Genomic DNA, 25124 nt, shown 5'->3' on the forward strand with positions numbered 1-25124 from the left:
CGCTCCCTCCGAGGCCCAGCCTCGCCTGGTGGCCTGCCAAGAACAACCGCTATTGTTTGACTGGAAAAGCTGCTTCCTCAGCAGAAGGGGGGCCTCTCCCAGGGACGCCCTGTCCGTAACCTCAGCAGTCACCAGGCTGTGACCGCAGAGCCGGCCTGGCCCTCCATGGCCAGGAGGGGTAGCTGAGGGGCTCCGGGTGCAAGCTGGGACCAGCTCACCTCTCACTCGGCTCTCTGTTGCACCTGTCAAATGGAGATAACAGAGCCCACCTGATGATCAGCTGGTGACGCAACCAACCCAGCGTGGACCATGCTAAGTGCTCAGTAAGCGACAGGTGGCCTTTTATCAAAGACCCAGCCTTCTCCCCTCCTCCCCATGGAAAGCTGGCTGTAAGTGTAAGGGCAGTCATGGTCTCCCACCCATGGTGCCAGCACCCAGCCCGGAACGAGCACTCAACCTTTCTCAGTTGGTTAGAGCGGTGGCCCAATACACCAAGATTACGGTGTCCATCCCCAGTTGGGGCACACACAAGAACCAACCAATTAATGCATACATAAGTGGAACAACAAAATACTTCTCTCCCCCAAATCAATTAAAAAAAAAAAAAAAGAATCTTATTCAGGTCCAAAGTAGCATCCAGGCCAGGCCTTAGGGAGAATACTCCAAAAGGATCGATCTTAGGGATCCCACCCCATCCGTGATGAGCAGGAATCAAGGCCTGGGGAATATGCCCACTCTGCCTTAGCACTGGGCTCCAGCCCTGGTGACTCCCAGATGGTGGACAAGGGCTGAGGGATGGAGTAAGGGAAAGGGGGACCAGGAAGGGGGCTGGCCCTGGACTCGGCATCCCCTCTGATAAGGTACTCCTCAGAGAGCTCTGGTGCCGAGGCCAGGATGAGGGCTCTGGAGGAAGTGGGAGAGATGCTGAGCACCAGGGGTGGTGGCACCCCCTTGCCCAGCGCTTAGCTGCACACCAGCTCTCTATACAAACCTGTTTATTTCTGTACAAAACCATGTTTCTATTTTACACAGAGAGTCCCCCACCCTGCACCCACCCTCTCCCCTCATCAGTGCCCTAGCCCTGGGAGCATGCCCCCAGAAGAGGCCCGAGTGAGGCCCTCACTTCCGCCTGCCCCAGCGGGGTCCGCCCGAGCTCCACTCTGGAGAAAATAAATAAGGAGGCTCAGGCAGAACCTGCCCTGGGCCAGCCAGTCTCTGCACCCAGTGGCCAGCAGCCGGACCCTCAGAGGGGGGCAGTCTGGAATGTGTCAGTCCGTGAACCACGTAGGTGTGTGGAGACCCCGCCCTGGAGGCCTGAGATGCCAGGGTTACAAGTAGGTGTCCTCACTCTCCTGGGACACCAGACTCTCCTGGGAGCAGTGGTGGGCTGACACCGGGGGAGCTGAGTCCTGAGGGGCTGGGTCCTTCGGGGGCACTTCCTGCGGAGGACATGCATCTCCGCCAGCAATCGCCACCTTGGCTTGCCCTGGCGTTGGGGTCTTGTCCAGCTGACCACCCGCCTTCTGCTGCCTCTGCTGCTCCTTCGGAACATGCTTGGGCGGCTTGGGCTTGCTTTTGGAGCCAGGGAGCGGGGCGTCCGGGGGCAGACGGATGGACGGTGATGGCTGCAGGGTGGGCCGGCCTGGTTCTGCCTCCAGGATGGCCTTGGCACCGTGCAGTCTGGGTGGCGAGCAGCACTGCAGTTCACCGCGCGTCTCCTGCCAGCGCCGCAGCTGGATGAGGTGCTCACGCTCAATCTGGCGCTCCGTCACTGGCAACTCGATCACCTGCGGGAGCAGTGACAGGCAGGTGGGCACCAGGAAGAACTTAGAGTCCCCCAGTCCTGGTCTCTAAGGCTGACCATAGGAAGAATGAAGGTCTGGCCCCTGTGGTGGTCACAAGTCCCCTAGCGGTGGTGAGCCAGGCACCCGAGACCCGCTGCCCTCCCTCATGACTCCACTCGCCTAATTATGTGTCAGCTAATTACAGCTCCTGAGAGAGAATCCACAAAAGAAAGAAAACGGGAAATTAAAGCCAAGTTGTGGGTGTGGTGCCAGAGGAAGAGAGGTGACGGGCTCAGCTCTCCTCATCCCCGAGAGGTCCAGGACGGAAGGCCCCAGACATAGGCCTCCCCGTGCCTCTTCTCATTCAGATAGGATGGCATCCACCACCCCATGCTGACTGCTGGGCACTGAGCTTGGCACCATGACCCACCCTCGGGGGCAGGGGACTACACCCTCCAAGGGGTGAGGGGAAGGTGTGGCCCGCACCTCCTGGACCAGGAAGGCCTCCTGCATGATCTTGGGGCTGAGGCTTCGCAGCCGCTCGATGGTCTCGTACTGGCCCTGGCAGGCCTTGAGCTTCTCCGGGGATCCCAGCGCGTGCCTCAGCAGCACCAGGCCCACCCGGAAGATGATCTTGACTCCTGTACGGGGGAGCAGGCAGTGAGTGCAAGAGGGCCGTCAGGGAGTTCCTGAAAATAGAGATCCCCTGTGAGCTGCACTCCAGAGCTCAGGCTGGTACCTTCGCAGAAGAACATGTCCCAGACGCGCAGCACAGAGCTCCAGGGCAGGGTGCGGGCGAAGGCACACATGAACCACTCTGTCATGTAGAGCAGGGGGTCGATCTTCTGCCGGCTGAGGTGCTTATGGGCCACAGGCGACACCTTCTGCAGCAGCGAGAAGAGGATCTCCCCATCCAGCTGGATTGCCTCCTGCGGGAACAGTGAGACCGTGACCATGGACCAGCAGCCAGGGCAGGACTACACCCAGGCCCCAGACCAGGCGAGCATTCATTCATTCCTCAGGTGGGTTCTGGGATACAATGAGCCAACAGCCAGCCAGTCCCCCTTGTGAGCATGTAGTGAAGACATGAATCACAGGAGCAAACAGACGAGGGGAGTGGGAGGGGACTGAGTGCCTAGAACATGGCAGGAACAGGAACCCTGGGTAAGCATGTGCCAGAGTCCCACTTTTAAGGGTCCAGGAAAGCTCCCTGAGGGCAGAAAGGGGGCGTTATCAGAAGGAGGCAGGGACGGAAAGGGACAGAGGTTTAAGCCTGTGCCAAGGTCAAGGCAGGGAGGCACATGGCGCACTGGAGTGGCCAGACAGCTGAAGGCTGAGATGGAAACAAGTGTGGAGCCGATGGTGCTGGAGCCTGGGAGACCTGGCCCTTGCAGGCCTGCAGACTTAGCTTGAAAGCAACAGAAGGCTGAGAAGGTTTCAAACAGGGGCAGGAGTGCCTGCGGAGAGAGAGGCTTGGGGACAGGGCCTGGGCCCAGCAAGCACTCACCAGTTTCTCGCTGTAGTAGCCGGGCAGGTACTTCTCACAGATCTGCACCAGGCACCAGAATGCTTGCTGTGGGTGAGAGAGACATAAGGCCTTGCTGCTGGGTGCTCCCTGCCCCCCGCTGCCTGCCGGGGCCGGTGGTACCTCAGCAGGCATGTGCATGAGCAGGACAGCGGCGATGGGGGCCTGGGCCTGGCAGTAGCCCTCCTCAGGTCGGTACAGCGTGTAGGCCTTCAGCACGCGGAACAGGTCCTGCTGACTGTAGAAATGCCAAGCATTGCAGGAATGACAGCTGTGACTCTGACCCCCACTGCCCTCATCCGGGCCGCACTAGACCAGACCTGTCTCAGAATTTGTACTTCTCTGGAGCGGGGACGTGGCCTGGTTGTGGTCACAAAGGGGTCAGTCTCCCACTGCAGCACATAGACTCTCACGTGGCCAGAAGACGGAGGAAGAAAAGGGCTTCCCCACTTGACAGGCGAGAGCAGAGCCTCAGAGAAAGCAGGGTCACCTCAGCCAGCCCACCTTTATCCCAGTATCTGTCTCCGTCCCCTGGCCTGCCACCTCTCTCCCTACATTCCCTTGTTCACCCCACTCTCTCTAACACTCCTTCTCCCCGCTAAAACCTGTTTCCAGAGGATGATCAGGCCGGGCAATGATGAAATAAATGATGAAAGTTGCCCAGAGGTAAGAGATGCTAAGAGGACTATCAGACCCAAACCAAAGAAAGTCTGAAAGTATAGTTTTAGCTCCTGGGCCCCATAACACCCCCAGACTCATTTTACCTCCTGTGGCTCCTGAGGGACAGGGCCTAAAGCCACCACCAGACTACCACACCCAGCCTGCTTACCCGTGCCCTCCCCGGGACACAAACATCTCGTGGAAAGGGAACTGTCGGTGCAGGTCACGCTCGATCACGTCCAGCCACTTGGAGTCCCCAGGGGACATATCCAGCTCCTGGAAGTAAGTCAAGGGGATGTGTTAGGAGTTTGATGGCTAGGAGGACACAACTGTTCCAAGTATTGGAGAGCCCCGGGCCAGAGAAAAGCCATCTGCCAGGCTTTGTCATTAGAAAAATGGTGGCATCTCGTTGGGCCTGGAAGCTAGGTTGACTCAGAGCTGTCAATCCCAACTCTTGTGCTACCTGTCTCCCTGTAGGGAAAGTGTGGTGTGTGTGTGTGTGTGTGTGTGTGTGTGTGTGAGAGAGAGAGAGAGAGAGAGAAGGAAGATCGGAGCTGATCAAAATGTCTTTCTCTTTATTTTGGTCAAGAATCCGCCTCTCTTTGCTCTCTCTAACTCTGAGCTCCCACCATCAGGTGCTGGTGTGTTGGACGAGACAAGAGAAAGAGTGGAAGATGGAAGCCAGGAAGTGTTCAGGGTTCTGTAGTCCTACCGGGCAGACCCCCAAGGCCCTAAGCACACTGCCCAAGGCAGTCAGAGCCCTGGTCTAAGTGTCCCTTCCTGATAAACAAGAGCTGGGAGGGGCCCACGGAGCCAAAGAAAGCAAACCTGAGTGATTGCCCAGAGAAAAAGCTGGAATGGGCAGTCAAGTACTTGGTGGGTGGTTCTGCCACTGCTCACAGCGCTGAGGTCTGGGTGAATGCGTGGAGGATCACGGCCACGGCGAATATGCCAGGAGATGAGGAAGGAAGGACAGAGTAGAGGAAAGGCAACTCACGCCAAACTTCCCAGGGTTCTGCTGCAGCTTCACCTTGCCCCCAGACAGGTACTGCCACGCCCGGCCCCGCAGAGAAGGGGGGATGCCCTTCTGGCACCGCAGACGGATCTGAAAGTGAAAGAGAGGCGAGTGCCAGTGATCCACCCAGCAGCTCCCTGGGCTCTGTGCCAGCCCAGCCCCTCTGCTGGGCATGGCAGGCCCTCAGTGAGCACATCGCAAGGGGAGAAAAGAGGACTTTCCTACTATTGCTACAATGCAGATCCCATGATTGGAGGGGGGGATGCAATTAACTGTGCTGCCACCAGGTGATGGCAGAGTCCTCACATCCCCCAGGCCAGCGACAGTATTCCTGAGGTCTACCACAAATTCTAATCATTTTCGGAATCAAAGTGGAACAATACAAGTTGGAGGCGCCCACAGGATGTCAGCAGGAAGGATCTGCACAGTGCGGGGCACAGCCATAGCCGCACGGAGGGCAGCTCATGAAATGACCAAGAATGTGGAGAATGTGGCTGGGACACTTTCATGGGAGTGTTTAAGTAGCCATGAGGCAGGACACAGCCAGCCTGGAGAGGAGAGATCTCGGCACAACTTAGAAGGAAGATCGGAGCTCATCACAAAGGCTTCCTCTTTGTTTTGGTCAAGAGTCCCTGCCTCTCTTCTGCTCTCCCCAGCCCTGAGCTCCCTCGATCAGAGGCAGCTAGCCTGCGTGCTAAAATGGCACAGGTCCTCCCCACCTCTCACTGGAGAGGTGAGAGAGGAAGCGTTTGGGGTGGCACGCGACTCAGAGCTAGTGCTCAATTCATATCCTAGCTATTTTTATCAGGAAACAAAGATATGATGAAAAGCCATCATGTCTTTCACAAATGGGGAAAATGAGGCAAAGAGTGAGAAGAAGAATAAGGTCAAGTCATCAGAGGTGACCACACCATAGAGGACCCCACTAGCTCCTAGCTACACTACCCAGGCTGGAGGGATCCAGTCCCGTGCACTTTTGACCTCACTGGCCTCTCAGAGCAGGCCAAGCTCACCCTGGGCTTGGGGCTGGATGAGGCTCTGAGGCAGCTCCCCTGATGGTTAATATCAGAATGACACTACCTAGGATTCCATCAGAATGGGGTGAGGGGATCTTCTGGGTTAGGCTTGGCTCTTGGGAACCAAGCTCAGCCGTTGGAAACCAGCTCCAGCTCTTCAGGGCTCAGCTGGACTCTGAGGCTAGGCTAGTCTCTTAGGGGCTAGGCTCCGCCCTCAGGACGAGGGTCAGCTCTTTAGGTCTAGACTTGGCTCTTGGGGGGTAGGCTCCGCCCTTCAGCATGGGTTCAGCTGTTTGCCTGGGTTTGGCTCTTCGTAAAAAAAAAAAAAAAAAAAAAAAAAAAAAGGAATTGGGGGAGGACCATGCCTAGCAGTTTGTCTTCAATAAACGCTGTCTTCCTCTCCACCCCTCCATCCCAGGAGCTCAGGGCCTTGGGATCACACCTACCTCCCTCTCACCTGGAAACCCCCTCAAACAATCCCCCTGAAACCCTCAGAGGCGGGAAGGCAGGGAGCCAGGCCTTCCTGATGACCAGCACAAACAAGAGAAAACTTTCCAAGGTCAGAGAGAGTCAAGAACCAGGAAGGAGGCCGAGGCTGAGGGCAGTGGGGGAAGAGCAGAGTAACTGGTCACAGGAGCCAGACTGAAGCTCTGGGAAGTGGGGAGAGAGAGGGAGCGGAAGGGAACTGCCCCGGACTCTGGGAAGTTTCCTGCGGCTGTGGGACAAGGGTCTCCTTACGGAAGCCACTGGGTCGGGGCAGGGTTCGACAAAGGGATGTAGTGTAGCCCAGAGTCACGGGCCTTCAGGCTCCCCTCAGGGTCAGCAGCCGAACCAGCCGCCATCATCACAGCCCTGTCACATGTGGTCTGCCCCGGAAGCCCCCCCGAACACCTTCAGTCCGCCAAGGCTCTCCCAGAGGCCGCGCCCTTGCTCAGGCTCAGGGCTGGGGAGCGAGACCCACAGTTCAGCTAGCCTTCCCCGTTCTGGCCTCTGGAATCCTCCTCAGCACAGGGATCAGTACCTTAGGGAAGAAGGCAACGACGGGGATCAGTAAGCATAAAGCAGAGAGCATAAGGGATTCTCATTCTCCAGAGCAACGCCTCGGGAAAGGAGCCGCTGTGAGTGGTGTGAGACCACTGCTGCCTGTGAACGCAGTGCTCCAGCAGAGCCATCGGGGCAGGCAGCATTCTAGCCACAGGCCGGGCCCCCTCCCGGGGACTCCGGTAAGTCCAGGAGAAGTGCTGGGTCTGAACACACTTCCGGAAACAGGTATTGCCCTTCCTGTGCCATGAAGGAGAGCCAAGCCTGCACGGTCAGGCAGGCAAACCGCCCAGGGCCCCTGTGGCCACAGCTGAGGGGCAGGCGTAGAGCAGAAGGTTAGGGCCTCTGGGTAGGGGCGGGTGAGACCTCCTGTGGTGGCCCCTGCTGGGCAGGGTAGCCCTCAGCCTCTAACCACAGTGTCAGGGAAGCAAAGGGGAAGAGGAAGTGCTGCTGGTGGCTCAGCTGAGAGGAACTCCCCGGGCAGCCCTCTGGAATCCCCGTTTGCAGGGAGCTGCAGCAGGAAGGTCAGAGCCACTAGTGGCCACAATGGAGGAGCTGAAGCTCAGGTAAGAGCCTGCGGGGTGAGGAGGCAGGAACATAGACCCCAGAGTCTGACTGGAGGCAGGTGAGGAGCCCCTGCCTTAAAAATAAAAATTTTAAAAAGAGACGAGAAAGAGAGAAAGACATTCTAATAATAAGCCAAAAATGAGTGCCCTCACGCCCACAGAGAACAGCAGGAAAGAGCCCAGGCCTCGCTGCACCTCTCTTCCCCGGGCACGGCTTTAGCCACCGCCTCCTGGGAGAGCCTGGCAACAGCGCTGTCATTCCCACCTGACAAGTGAGGGCGAAGTGACACAGCTAACCTTGGACATGAAGGGAGGAAGGCAGCAGGGCTGGGCCCCAGCTGTACCTGACCTTTGATCCTGAGCTTTCTGCTAGGCCCTGCAGCTAGCTGTGCCAGCCTGGACCACACCAGAGTGCCAGCTGATGACAGTGAGCCAGGGGCTCACTCTCTGCACTAGGAACTTATGCAGAGACCCCCGCTGTGAGGCTCTGGACAGACCCCCACTAGGCCAGGGAGTAACTAGAACCTGCCAATGGGGCCAAAATACCAATACACACATACACATATAAGACTGGAGGACATCCCTAACAGACAATAGAGTTGGTGCCTAAAGATAGCCGGACTACACAAGGCCACCCGCATTTTCGCTTTTGCTTTGGCCAGGAGGCAAAAGGAAACTCACCAAATTAACCTACAGGGTAAAGAAATCCCCTTATTGTGGTGATAAAGAGCATAGGCCCTAAAAGTATTAGACACCGGGGTTCAAATTTTAATTCTGCAGGTCATCTGTAAAGTGGGGTACCATTACTACCAACCTCACCGGACAGTTATAAGGATTAGCCAAGTCAAGTGTCCAGCACACGGCAAACATTCCACAAGTTAGCTATGATGAGAATTATAAAGTCCCCAGACTAAGCAGCAGTGAGGACTCCCCCAGGAGGGGGTGGAGGAAGGCTGCCTAGAGGGGCTTTTAGCTGAGAGCAGCTTTGAAGTGTGATTCCAGGACAAACTCTGCATGAGTCTGAAGTCCTGTGAGGACCAAGTGAAGGCTGGCACTGCCCTCCACACAGCTTCTGCTCCACTGCGGACTGGCAGATGGGGCACACCTAAGGCAGCGGCAGCTGGAGAAGCCCCTGCTCCTCCAAGCTAACAGTTTCTCCCTCTTCCTCCCCCGGCTACCGTCTCCCAGCCCCAGGCTCATGGCGGGGTCCTCACCTTTTTGTGCTTCTTGGCCATCCACTTGTCCCAGTTGTTGAGCATGTCCAGCCACTTGGACTCCCTCTGCCTCAGCACCTCCAGAGGGACTTCCTCCAGCCTGTGGAGCAGAGGGCAGGGCCGGTCAGAGGTGCCAAGAGAAGCAAAGGCCTTGGCTTAGGCCCTAGCCAGCAGTCGTCAGTCATCTTTCTTCCCCCTCCCTCCATCCCTGCGTCCCCTTTGGGGCTGCTAACGCATGAATGTCCTGACACAGAAGGGAGGAAACGCTGCCCCCTCCCTGAAAGGCACAGTCCAGAGACACACCAGGTTCCAGTGCCTACTCCCCCAACGTGTCAAGGGGCCAAGGGTCACCATGTCTTTCGGAGGCAGAGGCCGGAGTGCCTGCATTTGTGCACCAAAGAAACATTCCTGTTCTAGATCTGTCCTGATAAATAAGCCTCCTCAGAGGGCCTTCTTGCAAAGTGCAGCGTTGGATGAAAAAACTAGTCCAACAAGTACAGAAATAACACACTCACCTCTTCACTCCAGCAAAACGAGTTACTCATAGTTTCCCCAATTACACCCTGGCCCTCTCCCATCTCCCAAACTTTGCTCATGCCAGGCCTTTTGCTGGAACGCTCTCCAAGTTGTCTCTACCAATCAAAATCCTACACACACTTCAAAGCCCCAACAAATACCACCTGTATTTGTACACCCATCTACCAACTGAGCAGCTATCACGGCTGTGTCGGCATTGTGCTAGGGCCAGGGCATCTGGGCAGGCTGTGGGGAAGCACTCATGTGACCAGACCAAAGTCCTGGACCTCATGGCATTAACATCCCCCTGGCACTGAGTGCCCAGTGGGGAGAAGACCTTAGCATGGAGACCCGCCCCAGGCAGGCGGGCAGACATGCGCCAAAGCAGCTGAGGGGCTGGGGTAGGAATTCCTGCCTTTGCCAGAGGCACTTAAGTGAGTGCGTTTCCTCTAAGCAGTGAGTCTCCAGGGGCAATGAGAAAGAGGAGACGAGCATTTGCAGTCTGAGTATTTACATATGTTTTACTACTTAACCAATAGAGCAATATCAGTAAAACAACAACAAAATGGATATGTATACCTCTTAATACACACAATCTCTTACTCAAGTTATTTTTAAAGTGGTGGATTATGGATCTTTTAAATTTCCTTTTTGGGCTTTTTTTTTTTTTTTTTCCCAATTTAAAAAAAGTCCTTGACAATACTGAGAAGTAAGCTATCCAGAGAGGATGTCTTGCTCAGAGTGAAACAGAAAATCAGTGGAAAAACCCAGATTCAAACCCAAGTCCGATCCTAGCCAAGAGCCTGCACTCAGCCCTGCCTGGCCTCCCGGAGCAGAGAGCGGGGAAGGCACTGGGGCGAGGCTCTCAGGAACAGGACATGGTGAGGCCACGCCGGGCGCAGGCCTCATCTGATTCTCGCTCTGCCGGAAGGAAATGCACTGCTGACTTTTACTGGTTAGAAGAGCAGGGGAGGAGCCCTGGCACAGCCCCGGCCTCTGAGACACAGGGGGCCGGTCCTCTCCGTCAGTGCCAGTTTTCTGGGGAACTGCACACGCCTGCAAAGAGCCTCAGAGCTCAACAGCTGGGGAAGGACAGCCGGAGACAAACCCGGCCACCCTGGGCACTCTGACACTGGCCATCCCGGCCTTAAACTTCTGACCCGCTCACCACCTAGAGGCAGAACCAAGGCATGAGGACACTCCCCTCCTTGAGAAGAGAAAACACACCTTCAGATCAGGTCCTGCAACCCCAAACGCCAAGGGAGCGGAAACCAGAGAACCACGCATCACAAGTCTCCTGCCTTTCACCACCTACACACACTCAGCCATGCAGTCAGAGGATGAGCCTCCTAATCACTGAATGGAAGGGAGTGTCCACACTGAGTCAGTCCACCAGAAGTTCTGGCAGTCATGGCTGTGGATCGTATCTGATCAGATTCGCCATTTAGCAGGTGAGAAAACTAAGGCTCATACAGGGCAAGGCGTTCACCTGAGACTGCCAGTTTTCAAAGAATCCCCACGTAACACTTCAGGTCTGTCTTTGTTGATAAGCTCTAGTTGCAGGGCCTCAGAAATACCCACTTTGTCCAATGCAGACACACAGGGGAGCACATTCAAGTTCTGTGTTGTTTTTTTTTTTTTCCTGTAACTGATGACAGATAACAGCTTTGGCAGTTTCAAAGCCTGAACATCAGACCGCAAACCGGAATTTCAATTGGGTACAAAACAAACGACCATATTTCCTGGATTCTAAGACACTACTGATTTTAAGCTACACCACTGATTTGGCAAGATTTTCTCAGAAATATACAAAAAAAATTTTTTTTAAATCCACCACTACTTTAAATGTACATGTCAATGGAAAGATTCTGTTTTGATTTTTAAAACCTTAAACTGAAAAAATTTTGAGGAAATAGTGCCATTTGAATGCCTTCTCCTCCAACAGCAGAGTTGAACCCCTGGGGAGAAGGGAGACACTGCAGGTCTGGCTGTACCCAGCTCTCAGCACAGCGCATGCTCTCTAACTGCAGGGAGACTTCTTCATGCACAGGATGCACCCGAAGTGCTGTAGGCTATCTATTTGTTAAAAGTCAGAAGAGTGGTGTATCTTCTAGTCCAATCAGTGAGGACCTCAAAAGGCATCTGATCAAACGGCTGTCTGATATAGGAATTCCTTCCATGACAGGCAAGGCCCTTGGCCTCTCTGAGCCTCAGTTCCCCTATATGATCAGGTGGCCTGCATTGTGAACTGACCCTCGAAGGGTGCCCAGAAAGGAGCCAGGAGATGAAGTTGAGGTCAGCCTGTCCTGCAAAGCATGATGGCACAGAGGCCTTGAGGTGGCTTCTCCTGATAGTGAGGAGAAGATGAGCCAATTTCCAGTGACTGGGAGCTGACCGTGTGGCCATGGGGATGCTTCAGGATTGAGGGCTTCACTCATCCTCCAGAAAACCCCTCTTACCGTAAGGTGGCCTGAAGCAGTCTGCAACCAAAAGAACTTACTGAGAACAGTCTCTAGCAGCCCAGGTTAAACACTGGCGCCCTCGCCAGTTTGGCTCAGTGGATAGAGCATCCGCCTGCAGACCAAAGGGTCCCTGGTTCGATCCTGGTCAAGGGCACATATTTCAGTTGCAAGCTCCTCCCCAGCCTGGGCTCTGATCCGAGCTCTGCAGGAGGCAACCAATCAATGTGTTTCTATCGATACTGTACTTTTTCCCCTCCCTCTCCCACTCTAAAAATCAGTGGAAGAATATCCTCGGGAGAGAATTAAAAAAGAATAAAAATAAAATGAGCAATTCATTACGGCAATTTGGTCGTGTTGCTCTGCACTATCCCTACCCACTGGACTGGGTCTTAACTCCTGTAACTCGCACCTGCACTGGCAGTGTTCATCAGATGCCTGCCTGGGTTTCGCCATGACATCATTCCTTTCATCGGCATTGCACTGGGGGCTACAAGCCGCCTTTAGAAATTTTATTTGTGCCCTAACAGTCCAGTGCGGTGGATCCCTCATGGATTAATTACTATTCCCATTTGGCCCATGAGAAACTTGACCCAATCAGAGAGGCAGTCACAAAGCTAATAAATGGCAGGAACCAGGACTTCCCCTCTGCCACAGTGACTTGTGCACTGCCTCTGACTCCCTGGGGAGAGCTGTGGGGAAAGAAGGCTGTTCTAAAGATGTTGCCGTCCAGCTGTAGCTCTGGGCCCCAAGTCCCTGGAGACAGTCTAACCCCCTCCTCCTGACCGCCCCAGTGAGTGCTGTGCCCATATCTAGCAAAGCTCCGTGAGCTCAATATGATGAATGGATGCAGCTTTCAAGCTGAACCTCGTTGGAGACAGCAAGACTGGGCAATGTTCCGTTTGCCAGCCGCCCTCTCCTGAGGGAGTGGCACAGAGGAGGCAGAGGAGGGCTGCCAGGGAGCCCCAGGTCCCAGATTCTGTTGGGCTCTTGGGCTGAGCGAGGCTTAGCTGTGCGGTGCTACGCCATGGCCCAAGGTGTCAGCAGCATACCACTGACTCCATTTGTTCTGTAGGCTCTCAGTCCCCTAGCCTTCACCCCAAACCCAGAGGTTGGGGGCTTCTAGGAGCTCAGAGACTGTTTCCCAAGGCTACTGAGACTGCAAGTTAGGGTTCCTGCTCGCCTTGTCCTTCTAGCTGTCTGCTTTCTGCCCAGGCATACCACAGCCCTTCTGGTTGGCAGGCTCGGTCAGGTATGGCCCCTGTGCCCATGACCCCTTCATGTGGCGGTGGAAGATAGGTCCCCAGGAACCAATCTAAGCCCTTCCTCCAAGCTTTACTCTCCAAACGAGCCCAAAGGAAGAAAAACACAGCCCATCAGAAAGCCAAGGTCACGGGCCAGAAGGATTGATTCTCCTCATCTCAACCCCTGGGGAGGCCAAGTGGGGTGTGGGGGAGAGTGAAGAGAAGCCTACCAACCCAGGCCTCCATTGCAGATCCTCCACCTGAGACCATGGGCAAAATCCCTGCCCCCCTTAAGTATTACCTTCATCTCTAAGTGGGACCGTTACACACACCTCACATTTTATAGGGCTTCAATGAGCAATAAATATATGAGCCCAGCCTGGTGGGTGGCCAGCAAATAGCATTTGCAGCTTACCTGACACTTTCACATCCCTTTTCTCACCTGACTGGTCCATATACACAGCCACATACGCATGCACAAGGCAGGATTCTCCTCATTTTACACAAAAGCAATTGAGGCCCCAAGAGATTAAGGAACGTATTTAATGACACACACGCTCTGATTCCTGGCTTCTGATCCCAGCTCCACCACTTCGTGGCTGTGTAAAGGGGCAGACAGCTCCACGCTCTGAGCCTCGGTTCCCCTTCGGTAATACGGAGACAGTGCACCTTCCCGGAGGGTAGTGGTGAAGATCACACGAGACAGTAAGAGCTGACACTTTCCCAGCACTGGCGGTCTCCTGGCTCTGCCACGCACTGCACAGGCACACAATTCCCCAAGGAAGCCTCCAGTATCTCCATTTCACAGACGAGAACACTCAAGCTCAGCAGGGTTGAGTAATGTGTCCAAGGTCGCACAACCTAGAAGTGAAAGCTGCCACGTGATCACTAACTGTCCCATAAAGAGAGTGCCCATGTAACCTCGCTTCAATACCTGTCACATTCCCTCCCCTGCCCTCCCCAGGAAAGCCGCTTCCCTCTGGGCAGAGAAGGGCAGGAGTGAGCAACATGGAAATGTGGAAAGCTCAGAGAGAACATGGACAATCACAGCTCCAGGGAACACCCCCTCTTCCCCCAGGAGCTGGAAGAAGTGAGGATAAACAGAGAGCTGACCTACTTTGCACACTGGGCAACCACTTCTGGAGTTCATTCACCTAAGAGGTGGTGATGACTGACAGTACAAATGGCTTTTGTGCTGGTGCCACCATAACCGATCACAGGAAACTGGAATGCGAGAGAGGATGTGTCGGTGGTGTGCCAAAGGCCACAGTGAGGGCTGGGAGGCCTGTTGCCCAGAGGCCACACTGTGAGTCAGTCTGGAAAAGGAAGATGGTGCGCAGCGGCCTGGTGCTCCCTTCTGTGGTCTGGCAGCCCCTGAGTTGGAGGCAGGGCAGTGTCCAGGCTCCCTGAGTGGGTGTGAGAGTCTGGCTTGCTTCATTTCCCCTCACCCCCCCATCCCCCACTCCCAATGCAAAGTAGTTCTCGGCCTGCCTCCCTTTCCCATTCGGAATTCCCTGGCCTTGCTCTTTCCAGCCCTGGGTCAGTGCACAATGGTAAACAGGTTCTCTTGATCCTTCACTGGCCTCGGTGCCTTGGGTCTCTGCCCAGCTTTCCACTCTGCTCAGCTTCAGCACCCTCACCCCCACCCTGAGATTCAGACAGAAGAAATGGTTCCTTTAGGCGCCCGCCTTGCTGGCTTAAAAAGCAGGGACTCCCCCCTCCCCCCAGCTAGGGAAAGGCACTGAGCAAAGCAGAAAGCCCAGACCAGCTCTCCCGGACAACTACAGAAAAGTGTGGAGACTATTTACAACTGAAAACACCCCTTCCCAAGCCCCCACCCCTACCGGGAAGAATGCCTGAGATTCCCCTTCCGACAACGGGGTCCTCAGATCGCAATCTCACTGTGGGCACCTGCAGCCACCAGGCATCCTTACCAAACTGCTAGATCTTACTGCTATGTCTTACCAAATCTGTCTTGAATCACTACTTACATAAGGTCCCTCTTCTGCCCAGACTCCTTCAAGGGCCCCCACTGCCTTCCTTGTCCCACAAAATCTCAGGCTACTCCTATTCCCTCTAGAGATCCCTCTTTCGCCCCTAGTCCTATCTCTAGATAGCCCTCTGAGCTGCCCTCCCTCACCCCTACCCCACTCTTACTCAGTCCCACTCATCCTCTGAGGCTCATGCAGAGCTTCCTCTCATCTCTACAAAGCCTTTCCTGACCACTCCAGGGACAAGTCACAATCAGCACCTCACTATATTCCATACACAACTCTCTAGGGCAGTGGTTCTCAACCTTTCTAATGCCGTTAACCTTTAATACAGTTCCTCATGTTGGGTGACCCCAACCACAAAATTATTTTTGTTACTACTTCACAAGTGTAATTCTTCTACTGTTAATGAATTGTATTGTCAATATCTGTGTTTTCCGATGGTCTTAGGCTCTACATCAGCAGTACTCAACCTGCAGGTCGTGACCCACAGGTTGAGAACCGCTAGCAGGGTCAAAAATGATTTTATGGTTGGGGGTCACCACAACATGAAGAACTGTATTAAAGGGTCGCGGCATTAGAAAGGTTGAGAACCACTGCTCTAGGGGTTGGGTTCCAGGCCCTGAGTCTACAAATATGAAAAAACACATTCCGTGTCCTTGAGGAGGTCAGTCTGTCATAGGAGACAAAGGTGTGAGTAAATAACCAGCACACGTACAAGCTGTCACAGGAGCACGTAGGAGGTGCTAGGGGACTGCGAGGAGCCCTGGGGTGGAAGCAGGATGGTGAGGGAAGCTGTAAAGGAGAGCTGACTTTGGAGATGGCCCCTGAAGAGTGACCGGACATGGCCAGGCTAAGAGGGGAAAGGGCGCTCAGGCGGAAGGCCCAGCAGAGCCAGCACAGCTAACAGAACGGGGCCTGGCTGATTTGCGGAATGTGAGCAGTCCAGTAGGGCAGGCGAGGCTTCTCCACCCACTGTCCACTCTGCTGAGGCAGCATTCCACAAAGTTGTCCCTGGAGGGAGGGGCTCTGCCTGGCTCTGTCTCTGCCCAGTCCCGGGCCTAGAACAGAGATTCCTTAGCTCTGTGTCCTCGGGCACCCAGTTTGTTTTCCCGTCAGGGAGACAGGATATTGTCCTCCACCTTAAGAGCAGGTGGGTAAGCAGACAGTGCCTGATAAAGAGCGCTCCCTCTCGGGCCTGCTACCAGCTCTGCATCTTCCAGCACAGGACCGAGCACAGATGTACTTGATGATGGCCTTTTACAACATTATCATTCTAATATCCAATTAATGTAACTGAATGTCCGCTGTAACACTTACCAGGCACTTGCTCTGCAGCAGGCATGGTGCTCAACACTAACTCACATTAATCCATTTAATCCTGACAAGCCCATGGGAAGGTCCTGTAAGTATCACTCTCCTCTGCCAGCCAGCCAGCCGGTCAGTAACTATCCGAGGCCCAAGGTGAGCAGAGGACAGCTCTAGGAGGCGACCCAGCCCTGCTCCGCTCCTGCTCTATCCCTCGACTCCAGACGGAGTGCTGTCCACCCGGCAGAGTGCACACAGTCTGCTCCCAGGGAGTTTGGACCTTGGTGGATTCAGAGCCATAAACGGTGTGATGCTTGACAAGTCATTCTGCCTTTCTGGAGTTTGGTGGCTGCCTCTGTAAAATGGGGATCACAATGATAAGTACGTCTCAGAATTAAACGAATAAAATGAAGTGGTGTCAGTGAAAGACTGGTCCACCAGGCAGGCTTTCGTATGAAATGGCATCACCGTGCTGGGAGGATGGACGGGGTCACTCAGGGGCAGGCCTGGAAGGCCAGGATGAAAGTCTATAAAAAACACAGGAGGGTGGTGGGAATTATGAAATAAGCTCTGACTCCGTCCACAAGAGACTGTTACTACCCAGGAGGACACAGGCCCCAGGCAGCCTCTGGCTGCATGCTTTGAGTGACTCTTTCAAGAGACCCACCTCTGTTCTCACTTCTGCTTTGTCGTCACAGGCCAAGGAGAAAATGAGGGCCCTCGGAGTCAGGGTCACCTGAAGACTGTTCCAGATGACTCAATGAGGAACTGATGGGGGATTTCCAACCTGCCCTGGCAGGCCAGAAAGCTCCAGACGACAAGCTGAGTGGCATCGGCTCCTGCTGCACCCCCAAGGCCCAAGGGGGAGTGGGCAGCAGAGCACATGAGACAATCTGGATCTTCACACCATGCTTCCTTGTTCCCTCACCATTGTGCCAAGACCTGACGTGAACCTCTGAGTATAATTCATACTCCAATTTTAAGAGTCCCTATGTGCCCTGGGTCCCTTACTTTGTGGCAGAGACTACGCTTTACTAACGTTGCCTTCCTAGATCCTCATAACACCCCCTTCTCCCAATGCTACCCCCTGGCCCGTTTACAGTCTCAGAGCGGTGACATGGCAAGAAAGAGACAGAGCCAGGACGGGAAGCCAGGTCTGCTGGTGTTCTGAACCCGGCTCTCCCAGGCCCAAATTTGGGTTCTTTTTTGTGAAACCAAGACAGAGAGGGAAAGGAAAGCACTGATATCAAAAGTTGCTAGCCGGGAATGGTCACTTCTGGACACACAGTCTCCAGACCCCAGAGTGCACTGAGGAGGAATAACCGTTCTCGGCACTGTGTTCCTAGGCCCCTCACTACCCACCTGGTTCTGCCCTGTCCTGGGCTGTGTGAGTGGCTGTGCGTGGAGAAATGGGACAGGAAGCATGCCATCCATTATGATAACTAAGCCAAATACCGACTTGAGGAGAAGAGTAGGTACTGAGGGCTGAGCTGCAGTCTTAGGCTGGGACAGGGAGGGGGAGGAGAAGCCACAGGTGGCCACTGGCTTTGGTAAAATGAAAAATTGGAAAGAAGGAGTCCTTGGTTCCAGGCCCAGTTCTATCACTTGCTCAGTCTCAGTTTCCTTGTCTACAAACTGGGTCAAATAAAACTCACCCTACTGATTTCCCATTGCTCCTGCGAGGATTATGCAATGGGGCTGAAAGCACTTTGCAGACCAAAGAACTAGACAAATCAAAGCATCTTTTGATTTGATTACACTCCCAAAAATGTGAGGGCCACTGGCTCTACATACAAAGAGAGATCCTTTCACAGGAGGAGCAGAGCATGCCGGGAGCACAGGCCTCGGTAGGCTGTGCCGTGACAACTCTTTGCATGTGTGTGGTGCCTCATAAAAAACTTCTCAAAGCAGTTTTCGTATAGTCCAAGGTCATTTTCAGAATGTTAGAAGCTGAGGAACTAGTCAACATCATCCCACTAAAACTGCCTCAGTGTATATCTAGGGGAAACTGAAGCTTAGAACGCTTAAGCGATTTCCTCAAGGTCACATAGCAAGTTGGGGGCCCTCTGAGGCCCTGGATTCAGGTCTCCTGACCCCCTGTCCAGCAGTCTTTGTTTACACGTGCTCCTAACCAGTTATCTCATTCGATCCTCACAATCCTTCCGCACACAGGCATTCCTCTAACTACGTGTTGAATGTCTGACATCCTGCTAGGATCTCAGTTCTGGGAGGGCAGGACCAGGTCTGTATCCCCTAAGCCTAGCACATGGTTGCACATACAGTAAGAGCTCAATGAAAAACGGGGAGCATTAACCCCATGGTCAGGTGAGGGGACCTGCCTAAGTTGCACCCCACAAAGGTCAATGGTGGAGTGGGCAGAGCCCTTTCCCACTACGAGCCGAAGTCCACATTTCCAGCCAGAATCGCCAGCTCTGAGAAATGGCTGGTTGTGCCCCTAAGAGCTGACGTGTTCGCCTTCTTATAGGCGCTGGACTTGCTTCCACCCATCCCAGCTGAGGCACCAGCTCCAGGAAACATAACTCGAGGTGAGGTCAAGCCAACCCTCAGCTATCATCTGCCTCCCCTTGATCAGCTAATACTGTGCCCAAACCCCAAACCTACCCTCCTAAGGCAGGTTTTCCATGCCCTTAGGCCTTACTCCTCTCTCCTTGCAGCCTTCCTGGCCATCTAATATGTTTACTGGGCAGAGACCACAAAGCTCAGTACCCTTCTCCCATCCCCTCCCAACCAGACCAGCTAACCCACTCTCCTACTGGAGAGAGAGAGACAAAGAACCCCTTGACGTGCCCTGGGCATGCCAGCCATGCCAGGCACCTTGGGGAGCCCAGGGCTGTGACAAAGCAGAGTCAACAGCAGCTTGCTGTCCACAACAGAGGAAGATCACAGTCATCTTTCCCTCCCCGTGGCTGGACAGCCCCCAGATGGGTTTGGTGAGAGTCCAGATCCACTTCAGCCTGTCCCAAGCCTTCCCAGCTCCCTATCAGACCACACAGCCAGTCAGGCACCAGGCCCTACTGATTTGCTGGCCCCTTCATCCTCACAGCTCTGACCTCTTCCCGGCTCTCCATAGCCCCTCCGCGCTGTCCCAAACTCTCCCAGCCACTCTCAATACCACCTCCCACGCCAGCACCAGGCTGGCCTTGATGAATGAAACCCAGAGGACCTCAGTCTGCTATTCAAAGCTAGTCCTGGTCAGCCCATTCTACTTTCCTAGCCTCCTCTTGCTTCACACGATCCTCCGGCTTCCTGCTCTTCCTGTCATCTCTGCACACATTTCTCCGACTTTGTACACGATTCCCTCCCATCCAATGGAATGCCTTCCCTTGCTCCTTCTGAGCCCCGGATCGAGTGCCACTTCTTTTTTCCGGGCTCCTGTAGGTGGAGCTGGCTCTTCTTCCTCTATATTCCCACAGCAACCACATACCTCAAGGATAGCCTTTATTGCTCACCATTAGAACGATTTGTGTGTGGTTCACTTTCCAACAGTCTGTGAACCTCTTGAGGGCAACAAGGCACAGATATCTTGTTCAGTTCTGTATTCCCTGTCCCTATCACAGGGGCTGGCAGAATAGGCGCTCAATAGATGTTTTGTAAATAAGCCCACTGCTAAGATGGATAAACTAGCAAAAGTAACCTTGACTTTCTCTCCCAGGCTCCTGAGCCTGTTTCTATTTTCCTCCCTGAAGAACAGTGAGGAGCTAAACTGTGAGAGCCTCTGAGGAGCCCGACAGGATGGAGCACGGTGGGGTGAGAAGAAGGGAAAGAGGAAGTCAAGAAAGCTAACGCTGGCAGCTGCCCTGAAATCCGGAGAGGGGGCCTCTAAGCAGGTGAAGCAGCGGGAGCACTGGTTTGCCAGTGGAGCAGGCAGGACTCCGGAGCCTGACTGTGGAAGGAGCACCGAGCACTTTCTTTCCCCCACCTTAGTGAGAACAGATTGGGCGGCTGGCCCAGAGCCAGGCCTCACTGGCCCTCTGGAGGTCCTGTTTCACACAGATGCTGGGAGGACAAAACATCAAGCAGGCCCCACCACCTTATCTCTTTCCCACAGCTTAGGATTTCCCAACAGGCGGACACTCAGGCACCTTCCCAGGGTAGCAGCTGCTGCGCTGGCCCCCTCCTTCATCAAGCCGAGTCTTGTCTGAGGCTCAGAACACCCACAGGGCCACCGAACCGGATTTTCCTTTGAAGCCAGAGGATGAGAAGGAGGAGGGAAAATGGAGGGCCTGTGGTCTAGTCACAGGCCAGGGCCCACATGTGCAATTGCCTCTTTCCAGATGGGCCACCCAGGGACCACTCTACTGCCAGCTCTGTGCTCTCGTGGGGACTATACTATTATAGTTCAAGAAAATAGGATGCTCCGAGCCTGTAAAGTGGAGAAGGTGGTGGGAAGGCAGGGAGGCAGGCTCTGGTCTGCCAAGAGGGCCCTGGCCATACCCCAACAAAAACCTGGCACAGATCAAACTATAGGGATGCCAATTAAGAAAATGATGAAGCTATGATTTACGAAGTCATAGGCCTGCCATAATTGGCTGGGGGTAGTGGAGGACCCAAGGGACAGGAGAACTGAATCAGCAGAAGACAATACTGCTGTTCCAGATGTTTCTCCCCTGGGCCCAATTCAAATCCTTCTCTCCCCTAACAGGAAGCCAACACCCACGGGATCCCAGAGAACATGGCTCCTCACCTCATCTGGCCTGTAGCACGGAGCGGACTGGGTGGGAAGCTCCGGCCTCAGGCCAGTGCTGGCAATCACGTGGGAAAAGAAGAGGGAGGTGAGGTATCTCCCTCAGGCCAGGTGAGTTAATATCTGTATCTTTCTTTCCCTTCCTGACTGCGTCCTCTATCCTACAAAATGGACACCCCCCCAAAAAACACACCACAAAACTGGTCTGCTCCTCCCACCCCCAACTTTATAGGCATAGAAACATGGCTCCTCCCACCTTCCCCGCTGAGGACACTCTGCCTCCGCTTCTGGTCCTTCCTGGGCTTCAGCGACCAGCTCCGTTCCCAGCCAAGCCAAAAGGGAAAGAGAAAGATGCTAACGCTGCCAGCACCCGTCTGTGCCCATGCCACCCACAGGGCCCTGCAGTGGCTGGCTGCTTCCCTTCCTTTCCCCACTTACTGGCTTCTGCTCAAAAGCGGGGAGTGATCATCCCAGTCCCACCAAATGTTCCCTGCAGAGTAAGCTCAAAGACAGGGAAGGTGAAGAAGTAGGAAAGGCTTAGGGCTAGGGATCAGTTCTGGGTTCAATTCCTGATGGTGCTCCTAATAGACTGAAGAGATAAGGCTGCTGATCACTGCTCTCAGGACTCAGTTTATCAATCTGATAAACTGTAGGAGGACAGCCATCTCTAAGGTCACTTTGAGCTTTCTGACTTAAAACATCTGTCAGTAAAAGTCCTTCTGTGAATAAATACTGAGTATTGACTGTGCTGCAGGCCTGCGGGGAAAAGGTGAGGAAGTCCGGTGCCAGCCCTAAGCTGGTCGGTCACTCCCACACTCCCACACTGCCGAGGGAGTCAGGGGTGCTGAGCCGAGCCCAGGAAGGTGAGGGTAGTAAGTTCCTGCCTGTCCAGCACCTGATTCCGCTAGGACCATAGACCATATTAACGGGTGGGAAGGCAGTGGGAGCTGTCCTGACCTGGGAGTCAGAAACCTTGGCTTCAAGCCCTGGTTCTGCTAATATGCTGTGTAATATCAAATAGTTATTTTCCTCTCCGGGCCTCAGTTTCTTCATCTGTATAATGTGTAAGGGCTAAGTTCATCAATCTTAAGATTCTGTCCAGCTCAAAAAGTCTGTAATTTTAAGATGCTCTCATGCCAGGCACCTGAGTGCGATGGCCTCTGACCTCCTTTTCTCCCTATCCCCGACCCCCGACACCTGTCAAAACTGACCGTTCTGAGACAACCTTTGGCCCGGGATGCCTGGAATGGACCTTTAATCCGGAGTCAGAGTCCCGCCATCTCCACCGCAGCCATCAGTGCTAATGTTTCACTCCTCGGGACAGCACATGGACTCCTAGCCCTCAACCACGAGACCGGGTTCAGGGCGGTCACCCTGAAACTTCGCCTAACTTCCCCTCTCCGGCTGTGGGCAGGGACTTACTCTTGGCTTTTCTGGAACCACAACATAAACAACGCAGGGAACATCAAAGCTTTCAGACACCAGAGATTTTGGGGTGACCAACAGGGTCAAGAAAGTGAGTCAGGGAGGGAGGAGGGGTCCTGGGATCCCACCTCAGCCGGGGCCCGCAGACACAGCGATGCAGAGGGAGTCTGCAGAGCCGGCGCTGTGGTTAGAGGGTGGGAAGGCAGATGTCTGGCGGCCTGGCTGGGGACCACAGCCAAAGGGAGGTGCTCCCACTGGGGCCTCTCGGTCTCTGTCTCCAAATGCCAGAGGTACGCCCTCATTCTTCCCCTCAGCTTTCAGACCCTTAGAAGGGAAAGGAAGAAAACTGACGTTTTCTGGGCCACTATCCGCGCCAGGTACCGTGCTAACCCCTTCACGTGCCTGATCGCTTTAACCCCAGTCATCTGGGGAGGAGGCGTTACCGCTGCTCTTTACAGAGTAAACAGGCTCAGAGATTCGGGATCTTGCCCAAGGTCACACAGCCAGGAAGTGTGAGTGCTTCCTCGGCCCGGCCCTTCCCCACTACAGCACTCTGCACTGTACCTGAGGTCCAGCCACCCTGAGGTCCGCCTAACCGCCCGCTAAACAGGCAGCAGGTCCTCCTATCTCCCAGAATCCACCAGCAAATCCCAGCTCTTCCTTCCCAGAGCCCACAAACACACCGGGAGCCTCCTTTTCCACTTCTCAATCCCCCGCCCCTCCCGGGCCCCTCGATCAGAAAACACCCCTCCAGTCCCCTCTGGGTTCTCACAGCTGATCCCCGGGGACCAAACAGGAAGAGGGTCCGAGGGGGGGCGCTCTGAGCCCTGGACGGGGAGGCTCAGCCCGGGGTGAGCAAAGGGGCAGAGGCTGGAGGAAGGGAGCTCCTCTCCCGAGGGAGGGGCCCACGTGTCTCCAGAGGAGCGGCCCGGGGACTGGGGAGCACCCCGGAAGTGACCTTGCCGGGGCTGCCCGGTGGGGTGGAGCTCTCACACCTCCAGGAGTCGCCAGGGAGGCTGCGGGGGCCATGGAGGGGTGTGGAGGAAGACCCCGGGAGTGGGGTCACGGCGGCCCCCCGAGGTGATTTTGGGGGGCTGTCTGTTCTGAGCACAGCTGGGGTAAGAGCGGGGGGTCCGGAGTCGGTCTTCCCTAAGGGGACTGTCAGCCTCTGCACCCCATCTCTCCGAGGACTGGGCTCTGGGGGTTCCGTAAGGCAGAGTGGCTCCCCAGTTTGCCCAGCTCGGAGGGAAGGAAGGGGGTGCTCCAGGGCCTCCCACTTCCCTGGCTGCCGGCTGAGGGAGGGCCTGGGTGCTCTGGGGATCGGGGACCGGATCCCGCCGGCTCCCCCTCTGCACCCCTTCGCCCATTTCCAGAGGATGCACAGAACCAGCCGGCAGGCAGGCAGCCCGTGCTGGGGGGGAGGCGCTGTCACCCTGCGGGTGCTGGGAGGGGGGACTGCCTCTGAGGTGGAGGGGCACCCTGGGACCCTCCTAGGAGGGGAGGGGGCTGTCTGTCCGGAGGTCTTTGTTTCTGTTGTGGAGGAGCGAGAAGGGGGCCGGATAGTGTGTCCCTCTGACCTCTGCCTACGATGTCCCCTGGAGAGGGGCAGAGAGGTGGTGAGGCAATGGCGTCTGGGGCGGGGGGAGGTAGAGGGGTGCAGAAAATGCCTGCTGGGGGAGGGGCAGCCATCTGTAGCCTGTGGAGGGGCAAAGGCAATCAGCCCTAAGGCCCGGGGCAGCAGTGACGCTGGGGCAGTGTCTGTCCTGAATTTGGGGGGAGGACCCATGGGCTTTCCCCGGAGGGGGCGGGGGGGCGGAGGGGGGAGGTGGGCTCAGCCTGTGGGTCCACCGGTCGGCAGTGGGTTGGGAGCCCCAGGAGCGGGGTCAGTCTGCCCGGGGGCAAGTGGGGGCGGGGCGGGGGGAGAGGGGGCCCGTAGTTCCTGGTCGGGAGAGGGACACGCCGGTCGGCCCTGAGGGCGCTCGGTCCGCGAGGAGCCCACCCCCCGCCTTGCCCCGCGGGTCCCGCGCCCCGGCCCGGCCCCCGGCCCCCGGCCCCGGCCCCGGCCCCGGCCCCCGGCGCTACTCACGCGCCCTCGGCGCCCTGCGCGCCCACGATGAAGCCGAACTTGTCGATGCGGCGCTCAGCGAAGCCGTTGGCCTCCGAGTCGGAGCCGAGGGAGCTGAGCTCGTCGGTGGCGGCCGCGTCGGGGCCCGGGGCCAGGTTCTCGCGGGTCCCCGACAGGCTGCCCCCGGCCGCGGGCGATCGCGGCCCGTTCTCGCCAGGGCTCTTCGCCATCACGGCCGCGCCCGCCGCCTCAGCCTCCGCGGACACCTCGCCACCTCAGCCGCCCGAGCTGCCCCGCCGCCCAGCGCCCAGCCGCCGCCGCCGCCGCCCCGCCCACGCGCCGCACCCATTGGCCGCGGCGAGGCCGGAGGCGGGCCCTCCGGAGCCCTCCCCCCACACCCAATGGGCGATGCGGACCCCAGGGCCCGCCCACCTCCCCCAGGACGGCGCCAACAGGCCCGACGTGAGGAGGCGGGGCAGCCCCACTTCCCCTCGGGGCTGCCAATCACCGGGGCTCACCTGAAAGCGTTCCGCTGGCCTTTCCGGGTTGGCGGGAGCCGAGCCTGTCACCTGTGAGGCCGAGCCGGCCGG

At 55.9% G+C, this 25124-nt stretch overlaps 1 protein-coding gene across 2 annotated transcripts; it reads right to left on the minus strand.

Moving 5' to 3' along the window:
* Nucleotides 1–978: 978 nt before the first annotated feature.
* On the minus strand, nucleotides 979–24857 carry TBC1D10A (TBC1 domain family member 10A). Of its 2 annotated transcripts, none has more exons than XM_036449109.2 (9): nucleotides 24556–24857; nucleotides 8822–8921; nucleotides 4967–5074; nucleotides 4139–4245; nucleotides 3433–3547; nucleotides 3292–3357; nucleotides 2524–2713; nucleotides 2271–2425; nucleotides 979–1787 (listed from the first exon to the last, which is right to left on the minus strand). In XM_036449109.2, exons 1-9 carry the CDS (start codon nucleotides 24762–24764, stop codon nucleotides 1329–1331), a joined length of 1509 nt encoding a protein of 502 aa, XP_036305002.1. In that variant the 5' UTR covers nucleotides 24765–24857; the 3' UTR covers nucleotides 979–1328. The 2 variants fall into 2 exon arrangements, with proteins under 2 accessions (XP_036305002.1, XP_036305003.1); XM_036449110.1 differs by lacking the exon at nucleotides 24556–24857 and adding an exon at nucleotides 20443–20498.
* Nucleotides 24858–25124: the final 267 nt, after the last annotated feature.

Source organism: Pipistrellus kuhlii, unplaced genomic scaffold, assembly GCF_014108245.1.
Source record: "Pipistrellus kuhlii isolate mPipKuh1 unplaced genomic scaffold, mPipKuh1.p scaffold_m20_p_20, whole genome shotgun sequence".
Lineage (NCBI taxonomy): Eukaryota > Metazoa > Chordata > Mammalia > Chiroptera > Vespertilionidae > Pipistrellus > Pipistrellus kuhlii.